This window comes from Mandrillus leucophaeus, unplaced genomic scaffold (assembly GCF_000951045.1).
Source record: "Mandrillus leucophaeus isolate KB7577 unplaced genomic scaffold, Mleu.le_1.0 Scaffold604, whole genome shotgun sequence".
In the NCBI taxonomy this organism is placed as follows: domain Eukaryota; kingdom Metazoa; phylum Chordata; class Mammalia; order Primates; family Cercopithecidae; genus Mandrillus; species Mandrillus leucophaeus.
Genome location: NW_012106520.1, coordinates 833,385 through 843,505, shown reverse-complemented (window position 1 = coordinate 843,505; position 10,121 = coordinate 833,385). Strand labels below are relative to the sequence as shown.

The window sequence follows — 10,121 nt, the reverse complement described above, 5'->3', positions numbered from 1 at the left end:
TATAAATAGAACCTGCAGCAGGCTCTGGTAGGTGATGACTCTAAGGTGGACTGGGAGGCAGCCCGGCCTTGGCAGGCATCATCCTCTAAATATAAAGATGAGTTTGTTCAGCCTTTGCAGAAGGAAAAACTGCCACCCATCCTAGAGTGCTGCGTCCTTGCCCCCCTCTCCCCCCGCCCTTTATTGGCAGGAAGGACCAGCAAAGCCTCATCTAGGAAGAGCCCCTCACCCATCTCCACCTCCATTCCAGGTCTAGCCAGTCCCGGGTTATGACCCTCGTCTTTCAGCCCCAGGAGAGGGACACACATAGTGCCACCGAAGAGGTTGGGGGAGGGCCTCAGCCCACCAAAACCTGGGGTCAGTGCGTCCTAGAGGAGGGGAACCCTCACCCCTTCAATCCCTTTAGGAGACCCAAGTACTCTGCGCGTCCCTGAGGCGGACAGCTCCGTGTGCCCAGGCTTTGCGTCTGACGGGCCTATCCCCGGGAGCCCCCGCGCCTCTTCCCCGGCGCTCCGCCCTCGCCTACCCCCCCGCCAGTTGTCGGTCCTGCGACAGCTGCGCGCCCTCCGGCCGCCGGTGGCCCTCTGTACGGTGGGGGAAGGGGTCGACGTGGCTCAGCTTTTTGGATTCAGGGAGCTCAGGGGTGGGAAGAGAGAAATGGAGTTCCAGGGGCGTAAGGGGGAGGGAGTTCGCCTTCCTTCCCTGCCTGAGGCTCAGGAGTGACTGCTTCTCCAATCCGCCCAAGCCCACCACTCCACACGTCTCCCTCCTCCCGGTAGTCGCAAGTGGGAGTTTGGGAATCTGAGCAAAGAACCTGAAGAGGAGTTGAAATACTGGAAGTTAGCAGTCAGGCACCTTCCCGAGCTCCCAGGGCGCTCAGAGTGGGCATGGGTGGGGAGGCCTTTGGAACAGGTGTGGTTCCCGGAGCGCAGGCGCACACATGCACCCATCGGCGCACGCGGTGACCCTCGCCCCACCCCATCCCCTCCAGCGGGCAACTGGGTCGGGTCAGGAGGGGCAAACCCGCTAGGGAGACACTCCATATACGGCCCGGCCCGCGTTACCTGGGACCGGGCCAACCCGCTCCTTCTTTGGTCAACGCAGGGGACCCGGGCGGGGGCCCAGGCCGCGAACCGGCCGAGGGAGGGGGCTCTAGTGCCCAACACCCAAATATGGCAGGAGAAGGGCAGCGACATTCCTGCGGGGTGGCGCGGAGGGAGTGCCCGCGGGCTATATAAAACCTGAGCAGAGGGACAAGCGGCCACCGCAGCGGACAGCGCCAAGTGAAGCCTCGCTTCCCTCCCGCGGCGACCAGGGCCCGAGCCGAGAGTAGCAGTTGTAGCTACCCGCCCAGGTAGGGCGGGAGTTGGGAGGGGACAGGGGGACAGGGCAATACCGAGGGGAACCTGAAGGACTCCGGGGCAGAACCCAGTCGGTTCACCTGGTCAGCCCCAAGCCTGCGCCCCGAGCGCTGTGCCTCGTCTCCGGAGCTACATGCGCTTTAAAAAGGAGACAAGACAGACTCTGGAAATTAGACGTCTCCAGATTTTTCTCTAGCCCCTCTGGGCTGCTTTATGCGGCATGTAGGATGTGCCTAGGGAGATAAACGGTTTTGCTTTAGTTGTCGCCAAGGCAGTTCCCTTCCGAACTAGCGCTAGAGCTAATGAGCGAGCAGCCAGGACCACCCATGCTCCGTTTCCAACAGGCAAAAAGGCCCTTTCTGAGTTTGAAATGTCATAGGGTTCCTAACAGGTCACTCTTCCCTGGATGGGGTGTCAACGCCTTTCCCATGGGCATCTCCTTCCACCCTCACGCTGGCCCAGCCAGCAGGCAGTGCCCAGGCCTTATCTTCCTAGGTGACAGATGTGGTCAGGGAGGTGCAGAGAGCATGGGCACCAGCGTCCAGCTCCTGGAGCAGGTGTCAGGCAGGGAGGGCAGACAGGTCTTGGGGGACATGTTCCCCTGGCTGTGTGGACAGAGGACTTCTCAGTGTGGTCTCACGACCCTGTGCCCCTTTTCCTGGTGCAGGGCAGCCCTTAGCCAGGGGCAAAGCTCAGGAAGAGAACCCCTGGTCGCCGCCCTGGCAGAATTTGAGTGGTTCTGGCAGGGGATATCCCTAGGTTCCTGGGGAGGGAGGACGTCTGGGCCGGCCAGGCCTCCTCCGCTGCCGCTGAGACGTCTGCGCTGATGCACCGCGCCTCTTCGCGGTCTCCCTGTCCTTGCAGAAACTAGACATAATGTGCGACGAAGACGAGACCACCGCCCTCGTGTGCGACAATGGCTCCGGCCTGGTGAAAGCCGGCTTCGCCGGGGATGACGCCCCTAGGGCCGTGTTCCCGTCCATCGTGGGCCGCCCCCGACACCAGGTCAGGCTGCCGCTCCGCGGAAGGAGCTGGGTCAGGGTCCCCGCGTAACCCAGTCTGGTGCCACCCGGAGCGGCGTTAATGGGTGCGTGGTGTCTCGGATCCGCAGGGCGTCATGGTCGGTATGGGTCAGAAAGATTCCTACGTGGGCGACGAGGCTCAGAGCAAGAGAGGTATCCTGACCCTGAAGTACCCTATCGAGCATGGCATCATCACCAACTGGGGCGACATGGAGAAGATCTGGCACCACACCTTCTACAACGAGCTCCGCGTGGCTCCCGAGGAGCACCCCACCCTGCTCACCGAGGCCCCCCTCAATCCCAAGGCCAACCGCGAGAAGATGACCCAGATCATGTTTGAGACCTTCAACGTGCCCGCCATGTACGTGGCTATTCAGGCCGTGCTGTCCCTCTACGCCTCCGGCAGGACCACCGGTGAGTGCCCGCTGCGCCCAGGCCCCTCTCCCGCCCCCGCCCCCGCCCCCTCCCCTAGCGCTGAGCGCCCAGCCTTGGCCTCGCCCCCAGCGACTCACTCTCTCCCGCGCGCACAGGCATCGTGCTGGACTCCGGCGACGGCGTCACCCACAACGTGCCCATCTATGAGGGCTACGCGCTGCCGCACGCCATCATGCGCTTGGACCTGGCGGGCCGCGATCTCACCGACTACCTGATGAAGATCCTCACTGAGCGCGGCTACTCCTTCGTGACCACAGGTGCGCGGAGCCCCGGCACCCCGGGAGGGAGGGCCGGCGGCGGGCCCTGAGTGAGGGCTCCTCTCCTGCTTCTACCCTACGCAGCTGAGCGCGAGATCGTGCGCGACATCAAGGAAAAGCTGTGCTACGTGGCCCTGGACTTCGAGAACGAGATGGCCACGGCCGCTTCCTCCTCCTCTCTGGAAAAGAGCTACGAGCTGCCAGACGGGCAGGTCATCACCATCGGCAACGAGCGCTTCCGCTGCCCGGAGACGCTCTTCCAGCCCTCCTTCATCGGTGAGCCCCGCGCGCCCGCGCCCCCGCCCCCAGGCCCCGCCGGCCCCCGACGCCCAGAGCTCCCGCTCACGCTCCCCTCCGCGGTCTCCAGGTATGGAGTCGGCGGGCATTCACGAGACCACCTACAACAGCATCATGAAGTGCGACATCGACATCAGGAAGGACCTGTATGCGAACAATGTCATGTCGGGGGGCACCACGATGTACCCCGGGATCGCTGACCGCATGCAGAAAGAGATCACCGCGCTGGCCCCCAGCACCATGAAGATCAAGGTGGGCGGCGGCCTGCGCGGGCTGTCGGTGGGGTGGGCTCTGGGGTGAGGTCTCCCCACCTCACGCTCTGTCTTGCAGATCATCGCCCCGCCAGAGCGCAAGTACTCGGTGTGGATCGGCGGCTCCATCCTGGCCTCGCTGTCCACCTTCCAGCAGATGTGGATCACCAAGCAGGAGTATGATGAGTCAGGCCCCTCCATTGTCCACCGCAAATGCTTCTAGACACACTCCACCTCCAGCGCGCGACTTCTCAGGACGACGAATTTGCTCAATCGGCTGGCGGCTGACCTCCAGCCACCCCGCATTCACTTTCTTTGTAACAACTTCCTTTGTTGCCATCGTAAACTGACACAGTGTTTATAACGTGTACATACATTAACTTATTACCTCATTTTGTTATTTTTCGAAACAAAGCCCTGTGGAAGGAAATGGAAAACTTGAAGAAGCATTAAAGTCATTCTGTTAAGCTGCGTAAAGTGGTCGTGTTTATTTGCTTGGGGTGGGAGTGGAGCCGGAAGAGGGATTCCCATCCCCCCACATCCTCCTTAGTCACTTTTCACAATACCCCAAATGAATGGGCTCCCTGGAAGACAAAAGTTACAACTTCCCACGCTCCCCTGCCGGTTTCCCCAGTGGATCAGATCCATCCCAGATCACTGGCAGCTGTTGGTGGCCTGACCTGACCCTCTGGGGCGTGGCGAGGCAGCTTTCTTCCTCTGCGCAGCGCTCCCAAGAGTTGCCAGCCCTGCCGGGGCGGCCTCGGCTGGTGGCCCTGGGCCCCTCTGGCAGCGGGCGCTGACCATGGTGCTGGGGCCGGAGAGCTGTTTCTCAGGGCATCTCAGCTCCGCCTACGGTGTTCCCTTACTGAATCTCCAGATCTGAGAGGGGGCTGTGTTCTGTATTTAACAAGTCATTTTGTTTTTGTTTTTGTTTTTAACAGAGACAGGGTCTTGCCCCTGTCGCCCAGGGCGGAGAGCAGTGGTGCACTCAGAGCCCAACTGTATCCTCTAACTGAGCTCAAGGGGTCCTCCCACCTTAGCCTCCCCAGTTGCTAATATTTTCGTATGTGCCACCGCGTCCAGCTAATTTTTTATATTTATTGTAGAGACAGGGTCTCAGGGTCTTGTTATGCTGCCCAGGCTGGTCTCGAACTCCTGGCCACAACCAATGCTTCTGCCTCAGCCCCCCAAAGTTCTGGGATTACAGTTCTGTGCCACTATGTCCAGGCTTAATAAATGAGTTTTAATTTGCAAGTGAAGACCGTCACTGTCTGTCTCCAATTGGAAGTCCTTTGCTTCACACCAGGTGCTGCTGGTAGAAAGAAGCACCCCCTCCTGCAGGGCCTGGGAAGGAAGCAAGGAAGGGCCAAGTGAGAGCTCCAGAAAGAAGGGCAGCAAAGAAGCATCGCAGGGTGGGAAGCTGAGGCTGGCACTGGAAGATGGAGAGGTAAGCAAGGGAAGGAGGTACACCCTCCCCCTCCGAAAAAAGTTTTAAAGGCACCAAATTTATCAACAGTTTGAATTTCTGTGGGAGAGTGCAATACCTATTCCTTAAAATGAACTTAAAGTTTCCTAGTCAATGTTCTCAAGAGCAGTGGTCCCTAAATACAACAAATTCAGACTCAAAGTAATAAACTCGTTTGTAAATAAGTTTATAGCTGCAATTGACAAAATAGCTATGTTATATGCCACATAGTCATATGTTTAATCCCTCATTTTCTGGCTTATTGAAAAACTTCAGAAATCTTTGAGGCCTCCAAGGGTGTGGTACTGTCAAATCCAGATATCAAGAGAATTGACAATAATCCTAAAATTTAAGATTTTAATAAAACAATTATATAATACCATGTTCATTGAAAACCTTGTATTGTCCCACTCGGGGTGGATGAAGGTTAAAAATGGGCTAAATACTAGTCTTTCAGAGAGATACCGCTTTTGCTGATAATACTAACCACTATAGACATATCTGATATAATAATACACCAGCATATTGGTAATATTGAATATGGAAAGGCATATCTGAGCAAACACAACCTATACACACATAGCTTAAATATTTCATTCGTGGCCAGGTGCAGTGGCTCACACCTGTAATCTCAGCACTTTGGGAGGCTGAGGTAGGAGGATCACTTGAGGCCGGGAGTTCGAGACCAGCCTGGCCAACATGGTGAAACCCTGTCTCTACTAAAAATACAAAAATTAGCTGGGCATGGTGGTGTGCACCTGTAGTCCCAGCTACTGGGGATGCTGAGGTGGGAGAATCACTTGAGCCCCAAGAGGCAGAGGTTGCAGTGAGCCAAGATTATGCCACTGAACTCCAGCCTGGGGGCAGTGAGACCCTGTTTCATAAATAAATAAATAAATAAATTCATGCAGCCATCAGCCTGGTAAAATATCACTATTACATGTGTTAGCTGACTGTCATGCTAATGATGTTTGAACTAGAACCCTAAATCAACTGGGATTTAAGTAAGATATATAAGGCCTATTTCTCCTATGATCATAATCTGTAAATGACTCATAATAGTTTAGAACTGACAGAAGTTTTCAATATACTGTGATAGTATTTTGTCAAGCACCAATTTTTAAAACCCATTACTGACATTACTGTTTTACCAAAATAAGTGCAAAAATTATAAATTACATGTTTTCACTGGAAATGCACAAAATCTAAAAAATGTCATTTATTATTTATTTATTTTGAGATGGAGTCTCACTTTGTCGCCCAGACTGGAGTGCAGTGGCTCGATCTCGGCTCACTGCAACTTCCGCCGCCTGGGCTCAAACAATTCTCCTGCCTCAGCCTCCCGAGTAGCTGGGATTACAGGTGCGCACCACGCCTGGCTAATTTTTGTATTTTTAGTAGAGACAGGGTTTCACCATGTTGGCCAGGCGGGTCTCGCACTCCTGACCTCAAGAGATCTGCCCGCCTTGGCCTCCCAAAGTGCTGGGATTATAGGCAAGAGCCACCATGCCTGGCCAAAATGCCATTTCTCTTCCGACACTTCTCCAAAAGGAAACAAGCATCTTGCATTTTATTAGTATTCCATATCTTTTCTGCTCTCATATTGGGTTGTGGCTATAGATATTTTGTAAATTGTGTTACCAGTATTAGGCCCGAAAGAGGATTTTTTTCTGTGGTATGGTGTGGTCAGGAATGAATCTTTAAAAACAATCCAGAACATATACAAATATTTGTACTATATGAGGACAGAAATAACTATTTTCTGCAGCTACACGGTGTTTGTGGTAACAAGAACCAAGACCCTGTGTGGCAACACTGTACTGGGCCCTGCAGAGGGGATTATACCACAGCAGACTTCCCACTGAAAAGCCCTTTCGGAGAAGCCATTTAGAGCTATGACAGAAGTGAAGGCCACAGAGATTCCCCCCACCTATTGCTTATCGTGTTTCCTTAGACGTGGTAAAAGGACTCATCAAGGATCTAACTGGACTTATTTCCTCCTTCTCATAAAAGCTCATTAAGTTGCCACTAACATTTTCCCCACTAAATCTATATTACTAGTGCACAGGAGGAGAAACATAGGGGAAAGAAGAAAATGGAAAGAGAAAAGGTGTCAGGATTAAAGCGTGGGACTAGGATTGAGAAAAAAGACTGAAAGGTCTCAGGACTGGGGCGCACCCTGGACTCTCTCATTTAAACCTTTGAAGATTAGAATTTGGGGGTATCAAGGTCCTTCCTGCTGCATCTGTCCCAAGGCCTATCACATTCACCTCAGATGTGGCCGAATGTACAAAGGGTTAGTGAACTATTGTATTGCTCAGCTTCTTGGTTTTTTGTTTTATTTTTCTGCAGACAGAGTCTAGCTCTGTTGCCCAGGTAGGAGTACAGTTATGTGATCATAGCTCACTGCAGCCTTGAACTCCTGGGATCAAATGATGCTCCTGCCTCAGCCTCCCAAGTAGCTAGGACTACAAGCATGTACCACCACACCGGCTAATTTTTATTTTATTTTATTTTTGTAGAGATGGGGTCTTGCTATGTTGCCCAGGCCAATCTGAACTCCTGGGCTCAACTGATCCTCCTACCTTGGCCTCTCAAAGTGTTGGGATTGCAGACATGAGCCACCATGCCTGGACATATTGCCCAGACTCTATGTGCAAGGGGTACAGAGAAGGCCAAGATATATCCCATCCTTAGGAGTCTGCTGCCATGATCCTTACCATGACTAGCCTCTCATGCCTTGGCTCTTCCTGTTAAAATTCATTTTTATTTTTTATATTTTAGAGACAGGGTCTCACTCTCTCACTCAAGCTAGAGTGCAGTGGTCCAGTCATAACTCACTGCAGCCTTGATCTCCTGGGCTCAAGAGATCCTCCTGCCTCAGCCTTCCAAAGCACTGAGATTGCAGGTGTGACCCACTGTGCTTGTCCCCCACCCTGCTCCCTGTCCCTTTGTTAAGACAGGGTTTCACTATGTTTCCCAGCTGGTCTAGTAGCTGGGATTATAGGCATGGGCCATGGCACTAGGCTCTTCTTGAGTCTCTTTTTGGCACAGAGCACACTGGGGGCTACTGGTGGAGAGGAGGTGGGGGCACACCCTGACTGTGAACTCTTTGGATTCTGTGGGTTCTGTGCTGTTTCTCACTCTGTTTAGTTAGCTGTGGCTGTGAGGCCACTCCACGGCACAGTATTGCTTTCTCACAAGATGGGCTGAGTTCCAGATCCTGGTTCTTGTGGAGAAAACACATCCCTTATTGTGCTCAAGAAGGCCTGCTTCTCTCCCTGGCTCCAGGGACACAGAAAGTGGCATGGCCTCACCCAGCAGTGCCTCAGCCAGAAGGACTGGAGGGAAATGGGCTCTGCCCATGGGGTCAGCCTGCCTGCCTGCCTCTGCTCTTTGTCTCCCTTTCTGTCATTTCCATTTCCTTTCTGCCCTGCTGTGTCCTCTGGAAAGCATTTGTTTTACCACTGTTGCTATGTCCTAGGGCTTTTGAGGAGCTACCACGAACTTTTGAGCTTCAATGTGGCTCTCAAAAAGAAGCTGAGGAAGCCTGCTCTGTTGTTTAGACAGGTGGCACGGTGGGAACACGGGGGTCCCATGTCCACCTGCATCCTTGTCACTCCCAGCCAGAGCACTGTTCAGGCAGGCCATGAGCTGCAACTTCCAAAAGGGGTGTGAGGTGGCAGAAGCAACTTCAGGGTAGCTCATGGGAGACAGGAACATGGGTGGCTCCCCCAAGGCCATTCATATCACATAGGAAGCTGGAGGGCCTATCACTGGGTGAAGGAGCCCCAAGCCCTTGACTGGCCCTGCCTTCCTTGTCAGTTTCTTAATGGCTTATTCTGATATTGAACCATTTCTGGGGATGGTGAGTGAGGGAAAGGGAAATTTTGAAGGGTGCAAAGATGATATTGGTGGTTCTCATGGGTGTGAATAGAATCAGGGTTGCCTTTTACCACCCCATTTTCTCCAGTTTCCTACATGATGCCTGTGTTCTGTTTTGGGTGCTGTAACAAAGTACCACAAAATGGGTGGCTTCAAACAACAGGAGTGTATTCTCACAGTTCTGGGGGCCAGGAGCCTAGAATCCCAGTGCTGGCAGGATAGGTTCCGTCTGAAGGCTCTGAGGGAGAAACTTTCCATCCTCTCCCAGCTTCTGGTTGTTGCCAGCAATTCTTGGCATTCCTTGGCTTGTAGATGCATCACTCCAACCTCTACTTTCATCTCCACATGGTCTTCTTCCCCATGTGTTTCAATGTATCTCTGTGTGTTCACCTGGCTGCCGCCTTCCTCCTCGCCCTCCTCCTCCTCCTCTCCTTCCCTCCTCTTCCTCCTCCTTCTCTTTTCTTCTTCCTCCTCCTTCTTTTCTTTTCTTCCTCCTCCTCCTCCTCTTCTCATCCTCCCTGCCTACTCCTCCTCTTCCTCCTCCTTCCCTCCTCCTCCTCTTCTTCTTCAATCAGAAATCTTAATTTTTTTGCACCTATTATGCCACAATTTCATAGAGAATAGGTTCCAGCAACTCAGGCTTCTTCGGTTCTCATGAAGTGTGCTGTTCCAGATGAGGTAGGCTGGTGTTTCAGTTGAACCTAGGTAACTTTCTCTTTGGCTTCTTTCTTTTACTGATTTTTTTTTTCTTTTTTCTGTCTTTCTTTTTTTTCTGAAACGAAGTCTCGCTCTGTCGCCCAGGCGGGAGTGCAGTGATGCCATCTCAGCTCACTGCAAGCTCCGCCTCCCAGGTTCAGGCCATTCTACTGCCTCAACCTCCTGAGTAGCTGGGGCTACATGTGCCTGCAACCATGTCCGGCTAATGTTTTGTATTTTTAGTAGAGACGGGTTTTCACCGTGTTAACCAGGATAGTCTCTATCTTCTGACCTCGTGACCCGCCCACCTCGGCCTCCCAAAGTGCTGGGATTACAGGCGTGAGCCACCGCACCTGGCCATGATCTTTTTTTTTTTCAATGTGTTTTAGGAATTTATCTTGTGTGCCTAATATTCTCAATAACCACATTTATTATCTCCGCAAGAATCTTGT

At 53.1% G+C, this 10,121-nt stretch overlaps 1 protein-coding gene across 1 annotated transcript; it reads left to right on the top strand.

Annotated features, from left to right (window-relative positions):
- The first annotated feature begins 1,261 nt into the window (after positions 1 to 1,261).
- On the top strand, positions 1,262 to 4,100 carry ACTA1 (actin, alpha 1, skeletal muscle). The gene is made up of 7 exons (XM_011999851.1): positions 1,262 to 1,354; positions 2,226 to 2,366; positions 2,473 to 2,797; positions 2,914 to 3,075; positions 3,160 to 3,351; positions 3,443 to 3,624; positions 3,703 to 4,100. Exons 2-7 carry the CDS (start codon positions 2,238 to 2,240, stop codon positions 3,844 to 3,846), a joined length of 1,134 nt encoding a protein of 377 aa, XP_011855241.1. The 5' UTR covers positions 1,262 to 1,354; positions 2,226 to 2,237; the 3' UTR covers positions 3,847 to 4,100.
- The last annotated feature ends 6,021 nt before the right edge of the window (positions 4,101 to 10,121 follow it).